At 43.3% G+C, this 20,850-nt stretch overlaps 1 protein-coding gene across 4 annotated transcripts in view; it reads right to left on the minus strand.

Annotated features, from left to right (window-relative positions):
* Positions 1-20,850, minus strand: part of CREB5 (cAMP responsive element binding protein 5) — a 401,242-nt gene that overhangs the window by 299,607 nt on the left and 80,785 nt on the right. For 3 of the 4 annotated variants that reach the window (XM_058724736.1, XM_058724737.1, XM_058724738.1), the window contains one exon: positions 11,422-11,543. The exons of the other annotated variant lie outside the window; for it this stretch is intronic. In XM_058724736.1, coding sequence (XP_058580719.1) covers positions 11,422-11,543 — 122 coding nt within the window. The remainder of the gene's footprint in view (positions 1-11,421; positions 11,544-20,850) is intronic. 4 annotated transcript variants of the gene reach the window in all.

Here is a 20,850-nt window from a genome sequence, read left to right on the forward strand (position 1 = left end):
GTTGTATTAAGAGTGTGGCCTTGGTAGCTGTAGTCTGTGCCTGTAGCACTCCATTAGAACAGCACTAATGAGGTCAAAGCGGCTCCTCTCCCCCGCGATCACAGACTGCACCCCTGGCCCTGGCCAGCTGTCTGGCAATATGTGCCTCCGGCTACCAGGGGGTCTGAGGGAGGGCACGTGTGTTTGGAGCCGTGCAAATCTATCACCACTAACGGTCAGTCGACTCGTAAGCCCACGCTTGGTGGGCAAATCGGTTGTGGCATCTTCACGAGGCAGGGCAGCAGGTAGCTACGCTCTTGACATTAAGTGTCTGTTAAAGCTGGTGTTGGCCACTGGAGGTAATTCTAGGTAGTGGTCAGCACGATGAGGAATTATTCACAAAGCCTGGATTTCCCACTTTGCCTAAAACAGGTACGCAGGTAGGTGTGCATTATTGTGATATAAATGAAGGCAAAAAAAAAAAAAAATCTAGCAGAGATCTAGGACAAAAACTATCCTCCCCACCCCACTGTGCGGGAAAAGAGATGCTCCTTCAGGCAGCAATGTCACCACTGCGGTATTATCTCTGTGAATACGGAGTTTGAGGTTGTGTCCCCAGGACCCTTTTTCGACCACTTATTTCAGTCAACAGCAGAAAGAACGTTCAAGGTGAGAGGCTGCGGCGACGTGTGCATCTAACACCATCTACCTGAGAATGAGCTTTATTTTTTTATTCTCCTGCTCTCAATATATTCGAACTATGTATGTGTGTAATCCCAAGGTTGTCCAAAGGCCCGGTGTAGACAATAAAGCCGTGCGTTTAGAAAGTGACGGAGTGGGGTCGGGATTTCTTGCCCCCGTCCTGAATTCGTTACTTCTCCACAACCCGCGCCTGGGCTGTTACCAATAGCACCGGAAGTGTTGCAAGGCCATTTTCAGGTGGACCGGCAGCAGCACGAGGCGCCCACACTGCACATCACGCTTTGGCACATCACCCCGCAAAGGGGCCGCCAGAATTCCGGAATGGCTTCTTCTGCCACTTGGGGACCAATCAGGTGGGGCTACAAGGGTGGGGCTCGCCTGCACTCTCCATTCTAGAGCACTACAGATTCCAGGCTTCCCCTGGAAAGAACAGGAACGCCCGGGGCCCACCGTGCCAACAAATCCAACAAAAGCCTCACGTTCATAAATCCTGTGGGAAAGTTCCTAAGCTCTGTGCATAACAAATCATGTGAGGAGAAGCCAAAAAGGGGACGGGTTCTTTGGGAATGACAGTGATTCACAAGGCCCAGTGCTGCATCATCTGCAGCCAATCAACCTGACATCCACACGGAACACGACTGCTTTTCTTCTTTGGGGACATGACTGCTCGCAGAGCCCAAGCAAGCCCCCACCCAAACATAAAGCCACAGAAAAGGGCGGTGCCTGGCACCGACTCAGGCTAAGGGTGCAGACAAGCACCGTGATCAACTTTCAAAGTTTCCATGTAGCAGATGGCGTGCCCTGCACATAACTCAGATCCCAGGGATGGCTGAGACTGCAGCCCCCCTAAATGCAAAATGTGGGGTTCACCCCACTCCACAGAGGGAACTGGGGACCCCCCCTCCACGGTGCCAGACAATGAAGGGAGAGCTTGCAGGTGGGTCTCTCCCTTCTTCTAGCTCCAACACTGTGAAATGAAACAGCTCGCATTCGCCTTCAGGTCAAAGGTCAAAATACCATCCACCTACACAACAGTCTGGTTTCGCCAACGCTAGAACGTTTTGTTAGAAAGCACATGCTTAGAGGAGATGCGGAGGGTAAAGCCTTTCGGCAACCCATCTCACTCTAGAGCCAGATGAGAGAATTTGGCCTCATCACACAGAAGAGTCACAGGTTCGAACAGGCTAAAAATAGCCTTTAATATCCCAGAAAGCAAAAAAAGTGAAGTCCAGCAACGTTCTGGAAACCCTGCCGCTGATATCCCGTCATATTTGGGGTGTGAGGCTCGTTCCAGCCGAATATCAAGGAGCAGGTTGCGTGTGGCTACCCACGAGGATGGCCTGACTGCATCTCCCATCCAACCAGCCTGTGAACAACCCCCTCCCAGGTCACCACAACAGCTAGTTCCCCTAAGGGTAAGAACGTGGTACACGTAATTCAAGGGGGGGAGAAACAACACTATTTCCTAGGCCCTTGGGCTTTGACGATCTTTGGGTAAAAAACAAACAAACAAACAAAAAAACAACAAGAAACAAAAACAAAAACAAAAACAAAAAAAAACAAGGAAAATGTCCGAGTAGTGTTCCGAGGCTAAAAACAGTAATTGCGCTGCAGGTTTGAGTTGATAACCAACATGCTGGAAATATGGACAGGAGGAATGCTCGGAATCCCAGTTCCTGGCCTCAGCCTTATCAATATGGAAATAACTTAACAACACACAAATGCCGAAGCAGGGTTCCCGGAGTAAATCACTCCCATACCTGCTCTGGACCATACTTAATGTTCACCTGGATTTATGAGATGATGGGGGCAGAGACTCTTGCAACCATTATATTATTTTCCTATTCTCTTTTTACAATGTCAATTTTTTTTTTTCTCACATCTCTGCGAGGGGCCCAGGTAAGTGATTCTTCGCTACAGATGCACGAGGAGTCGAACATTTGGCCCAATTTTCCAAATGTGAGTGCTGTTTTCTGCCTAGAACGGAAGCTTCATCTTTAAGTCATTTCGGTTTTAATCCGGTCCTGAAAACAGATCTGTTTTCCTGCTTGCCTTTGGGAGCATTAATGCAGGGCCTCACAGAGGACAGCGTAAGCTTCCTCTGCAGATGCAAAGGCCTCCCATGCCCAGGTACACACCCGCCTCCCCGTGCCTGTCTGGCGGGTTTCGAGTTCTGAATTACTCACAGCTGGAAACTGACTCCTTCAGAGGAGAGCATCAATTCTCTGCTGTGATTCCATTTGGGCTAATACCTTGAAATCCCAGCCTGGCTCGCCTGCCTGCCTCAGGACAGGTAAGAAACGATTCTTAACTAGCTGAGGACCCAACCCAACCTGGAATAGAAAAATCACCCTGTTGAGAAAGTGTCCTCCTGGGAAAAGCCGTCCTTTTCGGCGCCCTTAAAGCGAAGCATCATAATTGTTTTAGTGAGGAGCTTCCGGACAAATAATTCAATTGGGCTGATTTTCAGCTATAGTAAGGCCACCTGATGGGAAGGCAGGCCAAATGAGTGGTCCTCACAGCCCAAGTCTGGGTTGATGGTGGTGCCCAAGGAGCTCCAGGGATCCACTGTGTTTGGGGCTATTTTTGGAGTCCTTTCTTCAGTATACTTCCATGCCCGCCCATCCCTGCTCTGTTCCTTTTAGGTGCATTCCATGCATAGAATGTCATAGAATCAAGCCTATGCTCAACAGCTCCCAACATAACTCCTTTTAATACCTAGGACATCCCACACCAACCCCTCTACCTTTTAACAATCACAGTGTCTGGAGGAACTTTGAACTTAACCACAAGTCAGAAGTAAAATACAATTTTTTTCTAAATTTTTGCAATTGTGTTTTTTTTCTTTACTTGTAAACACTTCGGTTAGTTTCTTTATTGCTTAAAAAATGCATTCAGGGGCGCCTGGGTGGCTCAGTCGGTTGAGCGTCCGACTTCGGCTCAGGTCACGATCTCGCGGTCCGTGAGTTCGAGCCCCGCGTCGGGCTCTGGGCTGATGGCTCAGAGCCTGGAGCCTGCTTCCGATTCTATGTCTCCCTCTCTCTCTGCCCCTCCCCCGTTCATGCTCTGTCTCTCTCTGTCTCAAAAATAAATAAATGTTAAAAAAAAAAATTAAAAAAAAAATGCATTCAATTTTGCAAGGCTTAATGCGAGGTATTTCTTTTAAGTTAGGTTAGCGGTCAGAAACTTTCTTGGAATCCACAGCGATAACCCGGTAGGCAGCGATGATGGTCTAGACTTGAGGTGATAGAAACGAAAACTAAAGGGAAGAGAGGAGGTCTCTTTCCTAAGAAAGTTGCTGGGGCAAAGGAAGCTTGGAAGGCAAAACAGACTCCTGCAGCGGGGGGACACATGCCTCTGACAAGGCAGTGAGTTTGCAAGAGGAGGCTCTGAGTACACTTTGCGGGCAGTTGGGAGTAGCGGTGGGGTGTTTGATGGGAATGTGGGTAGCAGCTGCAGACTGGAGGCTAATATTCAAGTCTGAAGACTAGATGTAGAGGTGAAGGAATTGTCTGGTGGAGCTGATTGTTACGCTATGAGAATTTATGAGTTTTCTGAAGAAGAGGTGTAAGCAGAAACCACCTGGGAGGGGATACAGCCAAAAGACAAGGAGGCAGAGACAAAGCAGAGAGAAGAGCCTTACCACCGGCCCTCCGTGGGGAAGGCCTATCAACGCTCTGTCTCTCTTGATAGTTTATTCCTCTGCATTTAAAGGGGGAACACAGTACCGGTATAATCACCTATAGTTATTCCCTGTGAACTAGAGGGACCAAAATCAAATTATTAACACGTTCAAAGTGGCATACGTGGGCCTGAATACGCTTCGTGAGTACCTAAGTACTTTGATCATTGCTGTTCCCTGTCACAACTGAACAGGAAATACTGGTGCAAGAAAATACTAATTTATTCTGTGATATTCCAACACAAAAAGCGGTTCTCAAAGTCAATACCCGGTTCCCTCTTGCAATCTTCTGGTTACACCCTAAACAGGGTCTGAGCCTCCCATTCTCTTCCACTGCACAGCTTCAAGTGGAAACATAAGTGCCTCGTGCAAGGCCACCCGTCACAGCACGGGATGAATGCAAACTGTTTCTCATTCAGACTTTAGCCTCTGGAAGCCTTGCGATCAACTCTCCCCAAAGACATCAGGCCGAGACCTCCGTCTTGGTGGGACACGTGTCGCGGGCTAGCAAATATCAACAGGACCCAGGACCAAAAACTTACAGGCTTAATACTGAACTCAGAGAACAATCAAACCTGCCACTCATAGGCTGAGACATTTATCCACAAGTCCCGCCCCCCAGCCACCACCCCCTTTTAATTCAGATTAGAACACTGGCTGCAGGCGGAGCCAGGAACTGCCAAATAATTTAGCATCAGAGATTAGATCCTCAGTTTCAAGAGATAAACATATTTTTTTCTCAGTGTGCAAGTTACGTTGTGAGGATTCATCCATTTTAGTTCAAATTATCCAAATATACAAAGTCTTCAAGGGAGGAGATGGCCAAATACCAAGCACGCCTCTCGGTCGGTATTCCCCCAAACCGTGGGCCTTCCCCCATCATCCATATCAAATATACTTGATATCAAGTTCTTGTTCTTTGCAAGGCAATAGACAATGCATTTTGCCACTTTGAGGATGCCTTGACTTTCTGCCAAAAACTTATTTTTAAATTTGTTTTAATGTTTATTTATCTATGAGAGAGACAGAGTGCAAGCAGGGGAGGGGCAGGGAGAGAGAGGGAGACACAGAATCTAAAGCAGGCTCCAGGCTCTGAGGGCTCAGCACAGAGCCTGATGTGGGGCTCGAACTCACGAACCAGGAGATCATGGCCTGAGCTGGAGTTGGAAGCTTAACCAACTGAGCCACCCAGGCGCCCCTGCCAAAATTTTTTTTAAATAAAAAAACACTCTTTTGTGAGTTTTTATTTCCCACCCCATTCTAAAATTGAGGCAGAGCCTCAGATCACATCTTGATTCGCTGACATATGGGGCAGTGGATGCCAACTCTTAATAATCTCTGGTAAAGACTGTACGCATTAACCCTAAATCCCAGGAAGCTGAAACACATGAAATAGCTTCCGATCTTTTCCACGGGTTTAGTCGCTCCCCTGAGTGGGATGCAAAGACCAAGCGAACCTCTCTCTTCTCTTCCTCTCTTCCAGTGTCAAAGTCCACTCGAGCTGAGGGCATAATGTAAACCAATAAGGAGAAAGCTGAAAAGCTTTACATTTGTAGTGTACTGACATGGGAGGACCAAAAGAATCCTTACAAGATAAAGGTTAGGTTTTCCAATCACTGGCATGGGGGAAGAAATAGGTTGTTATGTCTTAGAGCATTGCTAGTGGGGGTTTCCTTTCAGTCATGCTGATTCAAAACAAAACAAAACAAAACACGAGAAGATCAAAACCAGTTTCATGGTTTCATCTCCTAGGATTTAGCAAGCATGACGACATTTTCAAAACCAGAGTAAAACCAAGTTTAAGTTTCAGAATATTCTTTTTCTCCAGACATCTGCAAGGAGGGACCGTTTTACACAAATATCGTAGAAGCAACGTGTTAACAGAGCAGCTGCTGCAAGTTTGCTCAACTGGGTTTCTTTTCGTTTCCATTCGGCACCAATCCTACCTTCCCCAGAGGGCAGCAGTGCCAGCCAGGGGTTGACAGAGCAAGAGAGTGTGGACGAAGGCAGAGGGCCTCCTCTCTGCACCCTCTCTCCCCCAAGTAACTGGTGGTGTCGAGTAACATGATTTCCAGGTACAGAATTTAATCAGATTGAGCCGCCTACTTTTCTGAGCTGAGGCTGACCTGGCCGTGCCCTGTTCCGTGACTCCTGTTGAGCTGGGATCCAAGATCTTAAGATTGTAGCTTGTCCCTTGTTCCCATGTGTTAAACAGTCAATCCCCTCTGGGAATAGACTGCACTTTTCATCATTTGGGTAGGAATTCTAGAGCATGGAAATGCCCTAATTTGCTATTGCTGCATCAGCATGATGAGTCAAATTTAGGTCCTATGGGAGGAGAGCAACACTTAGCACTTACACACCGTGCTTTTCATCTTCAGGGTCCTTCACCACGTGAGGCTGTAATGTTATATTTCTCTCAGCAAGACAAAGGAGTTCATTTCTAGTCCTCTCAACTCCCCTTACACACACACACACACACACACACACACACACACACGCACACACTCCCAGACAATTATTATCATATGATGAAGCTATATCCCGCTTCCTACGCATGCATTATTCCATCCGTCTTTTAAAAATCAAATTTAAAATTAGGTCAACTCACCTTCCTCTTTATTTTTCTCTTTTTAAAAATCTTTTTTGTTTTTGTTTCTGTTTTTTTCGCCTCTGACACGGAAAATGAAATCAGCATGCTAACTGCCAACTGTTACTAGAGTCTATTCAGTATTACCGGTAGGGTTCTGTACTTGACTTGATTCTTCACGCCTCAGGGTCGTCTGTGTCAGCCCTGGCCACTGAGGAGAGTTGAATACTCTTTCCTGGAGGTTCGGGAGGAGTCCACCAAGTTCCATGCTGAGACCTTCTCCACTTCATCGCCATGGATTCCTGGCTCAGGCGATTCCATCAAGTCTCATGTATTTAAACCCCACCTATAGGCCAGTGACTCCCAAATTCTTATCTCAAGATGAGTTGCCTCTTTCTGAATTACAGACCACTATACCCATGTGCCGGTTCCATATCTCCACTGAAGTAAAAAAAAAAAACAGTCTCCACGGTCTTCCCCTCAAACTGGCTCTTCCCACAGGCAACTCCCCATACTTCCAGTTGCTTAGACCAAAAACCTGCTTCACCTTTGATTCATCCTTGCTATTACTCCCCAGATCATCAGCAAATCCTGTTGACTCTATCTTCAACATAGACCCAGAATGGAACCACTTCCTCCGTCTCCACCTTGGACCAATCCACCATCACCTTTAATCGAGATTCTTCTCTTAGTCTCCTTAACTGCTCTCTCCCAGCTCTTGTCCTCCAACAGTTTACTTTCAACTCAGCAGCTGAAGTGAACTTTCTAATATATAAGTCAGATCCTATCACTCCTCTGCTTGAAACTCTTTACGGTTCCCCATCTCACCGGGAGAAAAATCTGGAGGCCGCAGACCTTCTGGAATCTGCCCTCCTGGTGCCCACTCTTTAGCTTATTATATACTCTCCTCTTTGCGATTCCTCCAACCCACAGAGCGTCCTCCAGCCTTAGAGCTTTGACTCATTGCTCTCTCCACTTGGAACATTCTTCTCCTCAACACACACCTGCTCTGAAGCAAAGCTCCACTCTCCTCTTTCGGGTCTCTGCCACATGTGTCCACTTACCAGGCAACCCGGTGACCACCCCCAACACTCACTCTGCCCCTTTCCTGCTATAACACTTATCACCTTTTGACACGTTATATGTTCTATTGTTTTTACTTATTGTCTGCCTTACCCATGAGAAGCAAGCTGCCTGAAGGCAGGGTTTTGTTTTTAATTAGCTTTAGTCCGTGGGTATATTCATCAAGGCCCAGACAGTGCTTGGCACGTGATGAGCACTCAAAAAGATTTACTGAATGAATACATGATGAGCACAAGTTTCTCAACTGTTTCAGGACATAGACGACCCTGACTTCTAAGCCACAGGCAAACTGAGATTTGTGATGCCTGCTAGTGATGGATGCTTTTTCAAGGGAAAAACATCTCTTATTAAAGAGTTTTGAAACCATGAGCTTATACTTATGTGGAAGATTGGGTAACTGTGGAATGTGTTGCTTTCTACATGTGATGTAGATACAGATATTAGGGCTTTTTCCATTGTCATGACCTGCCTCCAGCCTGTCCTCATTCTATACATACATTGATACGCTTTTGGAGAAGGCTGTCAGGATTAGAGATAGTCCCTAGAATAGGATTTTGCCCAATGGATGGCCAAATGGGCTAATAAGCAAGGATCAATTCTCTATTTGCTCTTGAACAGAATGTTCTAGATAAAACTGCAGCTAGAAAGTTAGAGGTGGAGGGAAGGACCAGCCTAAATCTTCCGATATTTTTGTATAAAGTACTTATACCCAGAGGAAAAGAAACCAGAAGAAGGTTGGAGATGTACAATTAAAAAGAAATAATTATCTGGATGTGAAGCAGAAGGAAGGAAGTAGAAGATAGCATTGCATACAAAATATAATATATAATAATAAGGTTTGCTTTGAATAAAGAGCTTGTATTCCTCCTTTTCAAGGAAGGGATGAAGAAATGAAGCAGGGGCTGTGGGTGGCAGTGTGCCAGAGATGTTGGTAGTTAGAGAAGTGGGGTCAAAGGTGGCACAAACCTATGCTGCTAGATTGGAGACAATCCCCTACCTTTCGTTTATCCACCTGAGGCTTCCAAAGAAATGCCACGCAGAAGCCACCAACCCAGCCCACTTGGCTGCCGGATAAGTCATTGTGCATTAGGTCTCGAGAAGCCAAGGCCATCCAAGGCTGGATTTGGCCCCTCTGATTTGAAAGAGGCAAGGGGAGAGGGCAGCTCAACAGCCTGAATGCTGTCCAGCTTTCCCGGTGTACAAGTAAAGTTGGGGTTTGAGATGCCCACCCCAAAACCATGAGGGAAACTGACTACCCTCACCCAAACACCCATCACAAAACCAGCACATGGCTAAAAGCAACATTCAAAAGACACTTTTTAAAAATGTTTTAAGGATGTGTTTAAAATATGTACTTCTACAACTACAATAGTCTTCTTTTTCTCAACTTTGCTTGCCAAATTACTTGAATTTTTTAAAGTTTAATTATTTATACTCGTTCTCAACCCACAAGGACTCAAAAGCAATTCGCCAAAAAAAAAAAAAAATGTATAGCATAGAAATGTTTTTTAAATTAAAAATCAGGACCAGAGGAAATATAAACTAGAACTGAAAGTCTAGTCTGGGGAGAACTAAAATATGTTCATCATAGTGTTCTAAAAAGTTCTCAAAGTTAAGCAGTAAACTTGGCTTTCTGTTAACCGAGCAGTCAAAGCGAAAAGAGAAACAGAACCAGTTACAGGATTCTCATGTCCATGAGGACAAAATATTTCAGTTCCTTTGGGGGAAGCAAAGTATTTCCTGGAATTCAGACCTGCAAGAATTTCCTCCCATGGGGCTTCATATAGAAGATCATGAGTACTACGCAAAGGAGAACATCTAAAACCACACCCCTACCACGGGCTTCCTAACACTGTCCTCAGTAAATGTCTATAAGAAAATCAAGGGCACATACTTTGGTTAAAAGCATTCTACCGGGAATGAAAACAATACGAACCAAAATGAACCAGTACACATCTTTCTTATAGTTCAGTTTTAATCTAAGAAGCCAACGTTGACTCTCTTGAGGAATGAATGAATTTATTAATCCCTTGGTCTTTCACACATGCCCTGTCTACCAGGAGAGCTAAATTTATTATTCAACCAGAGGAAATTTACTAGACTTTTGGGTTCTTCTTTGCCCTTGTTATTTTCATTTTTAAAAAATACGTTTCTAGTGCAGTGAATTATAGAACATATGCCTTCTATTTTTCTTGACTTGAATTTTTAAGTGCTCAGAACAGCGCCTGGCTAACAAGTGCTAAGTAAGTATTTGTTTAAAAGGGGCGGGGGAGCCTTTCATGTCACTTGGAGGGTGAGGGAAGTGGCTGTATCGGGTACGCATGACAAAGTAACCATATACAAATAAAATGAGTTGATTGAGATTTCATACCTCTCTTGTCTCCTTCACCAATTATCATGATGTTTCCTAAAGCGGTACAGACTCAGTGCAAGCCCTTGACTCTCTGGATGTAAGAATGTGACATGAAAAGTCTGGTCGAGGGATTATTATAATTTCACATACAGGAGGATTCGAAGGTTTTGAAATATCAGAGCCTTTTACAATGTCTCCTCCGGATGGAACAGCTGGAACTTCAGAATCCGTGACAACTTAGCCAGCCCTTCCTTTCAACCAACTTCCACATTTTAAGTCTCTGTTCATGGAACGTGTCTAATTTGTTGTTTAGTACATTGTGGGCATTCAATAATGCTCTATCGTAACGATGGGAAAAATGCCAATTATCACATTTACTTGTGACCCTGTTTCCTTTCCTTTATTGTGATTTTAAAATACAAGCACAACATTACAATAAAGTGAATATATTGTGGGGGCATTCATAAAGTCGATTTTCTACATTTATTATTAAGAACAAATAATCCACACATACATTTAAATCATTTGTCTCAACACTAACAGCTGTTCAATAATACGACTGGAAAGTAACTGTGATGCTGGTGGAGTTCTACTGGGAAGATTTTACCCCAGGTTGTCAAAATCAAATGAAACCCCCTCTCCTCCTGCTATGATTATTTGCCTATCGTCTCTTTGACTTTTGTCTTCTGCATGCAACGCCCATGTAAGACTCGCTACTAAATATTTAGCAAACTAAATCAACTAGTTTTGAATAGAAGAAGTCTGAGTTTGTCCAACTCAACGTTCAAGAATCAGGTACATTTTTTTTTGCTTGAATTTCATATTCATGTCTGTTTTCCCCTTGAGGGATCCTACCACAATCAGGGCTTCATCCTTTTTTTAAAAAACATGGGACAAATACTTGCAAATGCATAAAATGCTGTTGAAGGGCCACTTCAGCACAATCCGCGGTGCCACCTAAGTTTCCACACAGAAGATTCTAATGGGGGTGAGAGGAGGCACCTGTCGAGGTGTCCATTCAAGCAAACCTACCCGCTTGCTGCTCTCCTCCTCCTGAGCCTTCCTGAACTCATGCTCAAGGGAGCAGTCCAGCTCATTGAAGAGCCCCACCTCCTCACAGTTCTTCAGGAATCTCGTTGGGGTCGGAGTCTGATCTGAAAACAGAGACCGAGGGATCATACATGGGATCTTTTCCTCAAAAGCCAGTAGCAAGCATGAGCTAAAATTCACTAATCCCCTCCCCTTGCCTTAATTAAAATGCCAATTAGTCATCCATAATCTTCCACCCTTTTGAATAAAATGACAATATGGAAGAAAATAAAACCACAAATCTCACAGAAGGAATACAACGTGTAGCAGGCTGAGTATGTGAGGGTTTTCCAAACTTCCTCCAGACAACCTCCAGAGATCCTACTGTCAACTTTCTGGGGTCCCTATCACTTGGATAAACATTGCAAAGTGCGGAATGACCTTTTTTTAACTGGAAAAAAAATGATTTAGCTAAAATCAGGCCAAAAAAAATCTTGAGACAAAGATAAGCTTGATTTTAGGGGGAAAACAGATTTTGTAAAAGTGTGTATCAAACAAAAAGAAACAAGCATATTAATTCTTTTTCTTTGTTTAAAGTTTATTTATTTATTTTGAGAGAGGGAGAACAAGCGGGAGGGGCAGAGAGAGAGAGGGAGAAAGAAAATCCCAAGCAGGTTCTGCACTGTCAGCACAGAGAGCCCAATGCAGGGCTTGAACCCACCAACCGTGAGATCGTGACCTGAGTCAAAAATCAAGAGACGGGCACTCAACTGACTGAGCCACCCAGGCGCCCCAATTCCTTTTTCTTAATGGAAAAGGAAAATATAGCAATTCTGTCTCTCATTTTTGAGAGTCATAGAGGATGATGACAGGTTCCAAGTCAAACACATTCAGCTTTCATCCATTAAAAATATAATTATTAATTTCATTTTCCTTTGCTATAGCCAAAAGAGTGTTCTGAGAAAACTCTTTAAAAGGAATTTCTTTCATATTCTTGACTGTCTAGAGAGAATATAACTTAGAAAACTGGAGGATCTGAAGCCACTATTTACGCAACGTTTGCAGTTTACAAAATGTTTTCACACATGTTCTACATCATCTAGATCTCACAAGATCCTATAAGGTCAATAAAGGTAGAATTATACCTTTGTAATCACTAAGGACGGTCATCTTCCTTGGTAAAGGTGTACTGGAGTTGACATGAAGAAAATTGTAAACTGTCCCTCTGTTCTAAACAGAAGATGGCCATGCAAAATGGCCATTATTTTGCAAATGAGGAAAACTGAAGTCCTGAGTGATGAAGAGTCTTGTTTAAGGTCTCCCAGGTGGATGTGATGGATGACACCAGGACTATAACCAAGGCCCTGGCGCTATCTCCAATACGTACATATATTATTCCCACCTGAGCCTACAGTACACACTGCTAGGTTACTTACGGCACTTGTCCAACTTGACCTACCCTCAGTCCCCAAATCTCCTTCTGCACGGTTCTCTAACACATCACTACCACTCAACCCAAGAGTGCCCACAAGTGGACACGAATTTGCCATTTCTGCCCGCTCTTTACACTTTCCTGTATGATAAGAAACTAGAATCACGTTTACTTTTCTAAGTCACACACAGAGCAGTTAATCCCAGTAAATCATCCGTTGAGACTCAGGGAAATAGCTTAATATTCATGAAGATGAAAGTAGTTTGAGATCCCCATATATTCAGCCCTTCCAAGGCAAGATCTCCTGATTCCTTATGGCAAGGGGCTTTTTCACCTGTTAAGCACCCAACTGGTTGACCTGGATTTCAATGCAGCAAAAATCCCCTTCTGCATCCTTTCCCATTCGTAGCCCAGCCTCCAAGATCCTGAGCTCTCTTTGCAGTACACAGACAGCCTACCACAGATGATCACAAATTGGACACTACAGATAAAAGCTAGAAAAAAGTTGGGTTTGATTGAAAATGGTTTTATTATTAGCACACTAATCTACTAAGAGTCACATATACACATTTATGTCCCAATATACATCTAACATGTATATGTACATACACATAGGTATATGGTGTGTTAAAATAGCATAAAAAAGATAAAATTAGTATTTATGAAGCATTTTGTTTTTATTTATTTATTTATTTATTTATTTTTTAATATATGAAATTTACTGTCAAATTGGTTTCCATACAACACCCAGTGCTCATCCCTATGAAGCATTTTGCAGTTTACAAACATTTTCACCCACATTGTCTAGAATCTAGATCTCACAAGATCCTATGAGGTAAGTAGGTACCTATTATTTTAGAAATGGAGAGATAAGTACCTTACACAAGGTCACAATTTGTAACCATTTTATCACTCCTCTTTAACTTTCAGACATAATCCCTTCTCAATCTGAATCCTGTGCTTTGCCGGGACTCTCCTCTGGGTCTGAAGAACTCTGTTACATGTGTAAAAGACAATGTTGACAACCCAGAAATCCAGATTTGAAAACTGTATGATTTGGGAGAAATTCCCTACATTCTCTGGACCTCATATTCCTTATCTTTCAAGTAAAGTTCTAAAGTTACATGGTTCTATGAATCCTAAAATCACCACCGTACTGGGTTCCCTTCAAAAGTCACTGTCAGCAGGTCAAAGAAACATAACCATTTAAAGGACAGTTTAATGGAAGCATCAGGAACAGCTGGCTAGACACTAGAAGTTAGGCCAGAGGTAAAGGCTAGAGAAATAAAGAAGGTTCCTGAACAGAAGGTACAAATAGACAAGACCTGACAGTGAAAATAAAGGGTGTGTGTGTGTGTGTCTGTGTGTGTGTGTGTGTGTGTGTGTGTGTGTACATATTCTTCCATTTATTGAGTGCTTATTCCATGTCAGGCATAGTGTTAACGCTTTGTATGACACATCATCTCATTAATTTTCACACCAACCACGTTCAGTAGAAATCATCTTCCCCCTTTTACTTATAAGGAAACTGAAACTCACCCCAGGCCCGTTTAGAAATTGAGTCACATAATTGTATTGGTAACTGACAATCCTAACCATCCTTGGTTCTTTTAAAATATCTTGGAATCGGGGCACCTGGGTGGCTCAGTCGGTTAAGCGTCCGACTTCGGCTCAGGTCATGATCTCACGGTCCGTGAGTTCCAGCCCCGTGTCAGGCTCTGTGCTGGCAGCTCGGAGCCTGGAGCCTGTTTCAGATTCTGTGTTTCCCTCTCTCTCTGACCCTCCCCCGTTCATGCTCTGTCTCTCCCTCTCTCAAAAATAAATAAATGTTAAAAAAATTTTAATATCTTGGAATCATTCATATCCCTCATATAATAGAACCATATTATAATCCCACAGACTCTACTATCTTTCAGGTCATTTTGTGACAAAAAAGCCTTCGAAAACAACACACAACAGAACTGAAATACTAGACCACTTGTCATCAGTAGGAACTTAGTTTGCCAGGTTTTAATTTTTCTTCTGCTCCTCTATATTTCTCTGTTGGAGATTTACAAGCTGAGAGCCATGATTCCAGGTAGAGGGAACAGTAATCCTAGAAGGATCCATATGAGTCCTGAACCCTAAGATGAGTTCATGAGATGGGCCATGAAATCGAATTCACACTGGCATTTGGAGGCCAAACATCAAGCAAACTTGAGAAATGTGTTCTGTCTTCTCTCAGCAAAATTATTCCCAGATTCCAGTGCCCGCACACGCACACACATACATCAGGAAAGGAGGTGGAAGGAACACGACACAGGGATAGTAAAGGCAATGGCCACCATCACGAGCCTCTTGGCAGCAACAAGGAAACAAAAGGTCTGAAGCAAGGGGAGCTTTGAACCCTAAAGGGAGTTGGTTCCCTCCTACGCCTAGAGCAGAAGACCCAGATGGAGGCCATAGAGTTGTTACTAAATGTGACTTTCTTTGCTGTATGATATAATAAGGGAAAAGCAAAACAGATATCTGTACCCACATTTGGAAAAGATAAGGCACACTGTTCCTAATTTTTAATTCATTTTCTTCTTGTGAATGAGCTATTCTTTCCAGTTACAACAGGAACCAGAAAATGGAGCTTAACTTTTATTTTAACATTTATTAGAATTAATACAGGGTCTCTAGCGGTCTTTGATCCCACATGGTACCAGTTCCAAGTAAGCCAGGAAATGTGCAAATCTTCAAAAAGAGGACAGCTAAATCTATCAGCAGCTTAAATAAAAGAGTCAGAGTTTCTCAGCCACATGAATGCCTTGTCAAATAACTATTCCGGCTGAAATTAGATCTAAAGTAGGTGAGCAATATCCATGGCCGTAAATTAAAATTCTTATAAGCCACACCTTATTTAGAACCAAGAGCATGCATCAGCTATGGTAGCAGCAGTTCATGAATAACAGTGGCTGATGCCCCATTGGTGGGTAATGTCTAAGGTGTGTTCAGTCATAACAGGCCACACTCCAAGGACTTACAGGAACTGGTTCCGGTGGGAACTCAGAGCTGAGATGATCATTGCAGGCCTTCTGCTCACCTTTCTTTTAGTGTTTCCACTTGAGTGGGGATCATCTGACTGAGAGAAAGAAACAACTCCAAATCTCAAACGAACCTAAAAGATTTTGTTTTAATGTTTATTCATTTGTTTGATAGAGAGAGACAGAGCATGAGTGGGGGATGGGCAGAGAGAGAGGGAGACACAGAATCCGAAGCAGGCTCCGGGCTCCGAACTGTCAGCACAGAGCCCGACGCGGGGCTCGAACTCACGAACCGTGAGATCATGACCTGAGCTGAAGTCGGACGCTTAACCGACTGAGACACCCAGGCGCCCCATCAAACTAACCTAAAAGGTAGTAACTTTTGAGTTTGGGCTTTCCTTGAGTTGAAAGTAGTTTGTCGTTCTTACCTTTGCAAATCTGAATTGGCACTGCATAAGCACCTACACATTGCTTTCGCGCAGGGAGTTCGCAAAGAGCATACCAGCTTCTCAGAAGACCCAGACAGCCGGGACCAGGGCAAGTAAGGTATGTTACCCACTTCTACCTGCCTCGCATGTCCTTGGGATTTCGTTACCATTCAGACAAGAAAAATTGGCACCAAAAGGTATAAAAAAAAAAATCCTTTGTAAAGTTTGTCCTATTTCAGTTTCAGGTTCCCTTATTGGAACGGTTAGTCTGTTCCTTGAAAAAGGAGCACCTTTTCATAGAATCGCTGCCTCTGGAAACAGCTAGGTAGAGGATTCTTGCCATAAAGAGACCCTTGTATACCTGAAAGAGTGCCATAGGCTTGACAATATGATTTGGAAATTCACCCCTCCGTTATACGATAGGAAATTCTGCACCACAGTACATCGGGGAAGGACGACAAGTACATGGCTACAACTATTAGGGGAAAAAACTCACTAAGTTTTCCAATCAGTCCATAGTCTGCCTAGCATCAAATGCTTCAGCCCCAGCAAGTATGATTACTCCAAAGTCTAAATGACAAGCACAAAGCTAAAGCCTGAAACCCGATTCTTCTTTTCAAAAGTGTTTAGTCTGCTCTACATTTAATAATAGGCTGCTACCTCATTGGGTTTCAGAGCTGCATTTGAGTTGTACGTTTGTCTATGTTTCATTTTCCTCAATGATAAAAAGGCAAGGAGACAAATAATAAAAAAACAAAACAAAACAAAACAAAACAAAACAAAACAAAAAAACAGTAAAGGCAGAGTTCCCATAACATATCAGAGAAGAAGAATGCAAACTTCCTAAGCAAAATTGTCTTACCCACTGGTCTAATAGTCTCAACTATGGTCTCACTAAAGGACTATGTGAAGTAATTTTACATCATTTCGTATTAAATTGATGGTGGCTAGGAACACTATAAAAGCCCCACTAATTCAAACCACTTATAAGAAAGATCAGTTTGAATTAGTGACTATTCTAATTATAGGGTATTTTTTAAAAGGTAATGCATTTTTACTATTTGCATGACTCAGATTCAACCAACAAAATGTAGCTTAATGGAACTCCTGCAGAATGCTGCTCAAATCAATAGAGAAAAGAATTGGAATTAGCATATATATTTTAGTAAGAGTTGGGGTTCTCAGAAAAGGCATTTTTCTTAGTTTTGATATTCTTTTTATAGTTATATTTATCCCGTGAATTTTTCCGCAAGTGCTTTCTTGAAAATTTCTTACTTCATCCCTATCCCTATCTGAGTTTCCATAATGTCTTAATTAAGAGGGTTTACATTAAATGAATTTTTTTTCAAAAATTTTTAAATGTTTATTTATTTTTGACAGAGAGAGAGAGAGAGAGAGACAGAGCATGAGCGGGGGAGGGGCAGAGAGAGAGAGGAAGACACAGAATCCAAAGCAGGCTCCAGGCTCTGAGCTGTCAGCACAGAGCCCGACGCAGACCTCGAACTCACAGACCGCGAGATCATGACCTGAGCTGAAGTCGGACGCTCAACCAAGTGAGCCACCCAGGCGCCCCTAAATGAATTTTAAAATAACACAATCCTTTATAAAAGCAACAATCAGTAACAACTGACAGAATTCCACGGAATTTTAGACAGGTTCCTTTATACAATAAATGTGCCTTTTATTGAGTGTGACTATACAATAGGAGCAATAGGGTCCTCTCTGCAACACTGATGTTACTCTTTCCCTGCATCTGTCCCAAGAGGCAGTGCTTCCATGGGACAAACCAAGGCAACTCTGGTTTTTAAACAACAGCGGTGGGATGTTTAAGCGTTGGCCATGGTGTGGGTGATACAGGTCAGCGAGAGATGAGACACTGGCAGACTCCTGGATCGAATGCTGCAATCCATTTACTGTCTGGGTGGAGAGCTGGTGGACTAGAGGCCCTTGGGAGGGCCTTGAATCAACTAGAAAATGCTCTGACAAGGGCATCTCATATGACATAGGGCTCCAGAAGACACAGATTCAGATTTAAATTAATCAAGTATATAATCCACACCTACTCACGGTCAGCCATGGCCTAGCCAAAGTGTTCACAGCAATCAAGCCACAATGTTATTTATTTCTACTTTATTTTATTTATTTATTTATTTATTTAATTTTTAATTTTATTATTTTATTTATATTATCCAAATTATATATATAAATAAGTTTATATATATTATATCTTTATTATTGTATTCTTTATTTTAATATTTGATTTATTGATTTATTGATTTTTAGAGCGAGAGAGAGTGAAGCAGAGAGAAGGACACAGGGAAAGAGAGAATCTTAAGCAGGCTCCAGGCTCAGCACAGAGGCTGATGAGGGGGCTCGATCCCACAGCTCTGGGACCATGACCTGAGCCCAAATCAAGAGTTGGACGCTTAACTGACTGAGCCGCCCAGGCAGCTCAAGCCATAGTTTTAATTCATGTGAGAGGAGCTGAGCTGGTGAAGAGGGTTATGAACACCAGGAGATCATGTCTCCGCAGGCCAGGTGAACTGAGGGATCCAAGGTGACTCTCTGATCAAGCCCTGCCCTGAACCATGGAAGCTAAAGCTTCAGATTTCCACTCAGTCACCAACTGCCAGAGTTCTACACTCTTTGTCAAAGATATTAGTTTCCAGACGGAATAGACTGGAAGCCAGTTTTTCATATATAAAGAGTACTGCAGATCAAGGCCTCCGAGGTAATCAGGTGAATCATTCAAAATTCAATTTTGCTTGACCAGCTGGAAACATGAATGACAGGCTGACAACTCCTACTCATGCCCATTGCCACTTGTCATAATGGAGGGGAAAATCTGATTTAAAATGCACTCTTTGTTCCTGTAAATGCTAGTGTGTTAACATAATCTCTTTCTAAAAACTTTTGACTGTTTTCTCCACATGATGAAGAAATAAGCCAATCATGTAACACCAAACCATGTTCTTAGTGCATGGAGCTCAGCAAATCTAGATGTACAATGAGAAAATTATAGACAGGAACTTTGGACAAACTGCTTACCCTCCTGATCTTATTTCTTTGTGCGAAAAAAGTGGCCAGGATTAAATGACATAATGTACATAAAGCAGGAGGCACAATTATAGGTATAAGACAAGGCAATAAATGGTAGCTATTGTTATTATCATGCTGCCCTCCAATGCAAAGCCATTTCCGCCACCCTCTGTTCCATAGAGATCAGATGAATTTCAGTAGTGGGGAGTCACTATGTACCTTCATCATCAATGGAAGAGGAGGTAAGTATGGTCCGTGTATGTGTGTGTGTGTGTGTGTGCGCGCACACACCCACGTGAGAGAGACAGAAAAAGAGAGAGAGAGAGAGAGAGAGAGAGAGAGAGATTTACTTATTCAGTCTTTTTTTTAAGACCCTAGTTCATTCCAAAAAGAGTTTGCAATGAGATGGTCACCTTTTCTCTGACTTTCCCTTTAAAATGCCCATGGAGGGGCGCCTGGGTGGCGCAGTCGGTTAAGCGTCCGACTTCAGCCAGGTCACGATCTCGCGGTCTGTGAGTTCGAGCCCCGCGTCAGGCTCTGGGCTGATGGCTCAGAGCCTGGAGCCTGTTTCCGATTCTGTGTCTCCCTCTCTCTCTGCCCCTCCCCCGTTCATGCTATGTCTCTCTCTGTCCCAAAAATAAATAAAAAACGTTGAAAAAAAAAAATTAAAATGCCCATGGATTATTATGTAGGTTTGTAGCAAACAGCCATGAGCAATGGATTTGGGTTCTGAGATCATCCGGTTAATCATGATCAATCTCATGTTCTACTTCACTGAATTTCTTGCTTCTTGCTTTCTCCATGGTGAGAATTAGGTGTAGAGCCTAGAATTAGAGATAGTCCCTCATGCTAGACTTAATCCAGGGACCCAATGGGGTTCTGAGGGACTCTACTGTCATTTACAGTAGATCACTGCATCAAATGGGAATAAGGAAGGCAGAATGAGGAATCCAGTCTCTCTCACCTCTCTTCCGTGTGTGTCAGCTGCACCATATCTGGTGTTGTGGGGTCACCACTTTCAGCCCCACATATTCAGAAGACAGAGAGAAAGGACACTGGAGCCCACAGTGCTGAGCATTGGGTCTTAGTTGAAATGCCACTAATGCGGAGGGGCCTTTCCTGACCTCCTTTAGCAGCCGGTTAGACACTTACTTCACATTGTCATGGTTCATCTTCACACTTGTCACTGACTCATTATTTATTAATCTGGGGGGAGGGGTGTCGTCAATTACTTCTCTTCCTCCCCACCCCCAGTAGAGTATAGTAAGTTCCACGGAAGTGGGGCCTCATCTGTCATGTTCAGTGCCACATCCCCAGCACCTAGCACAATAGGATCTTTGCAGACACTCAGTGTTTGTTGAATGAATGAATAAGTGACGGTGGAGAGACAACTTTAGCCCCTCTTTCCACACCCCAGCAGATGCCTGTTCTAATTTCCTTCCAAGTACACACACCAGTTGCCTCCAGCATTAATTGGGCTATGATGTCTTGCATGGAGGCGTTTAAAGGTGTGGTTTTGCGTATC

This window comes from Neofelis nebulosa, chromosome 4, assembly GCF_028018385.1.
Source record: "Neofelis nebulosa isolate mNeoNeb1 chromosome 4, mNeoNeb1.pri, whole genome shotgun sequence".
Classification (NCBI taxonomy): Eukaryota; Metazoa; Chordata; class Mammalia; order Carnivora; family Felidae; genus Neofelis; species Neofelis nebulosa.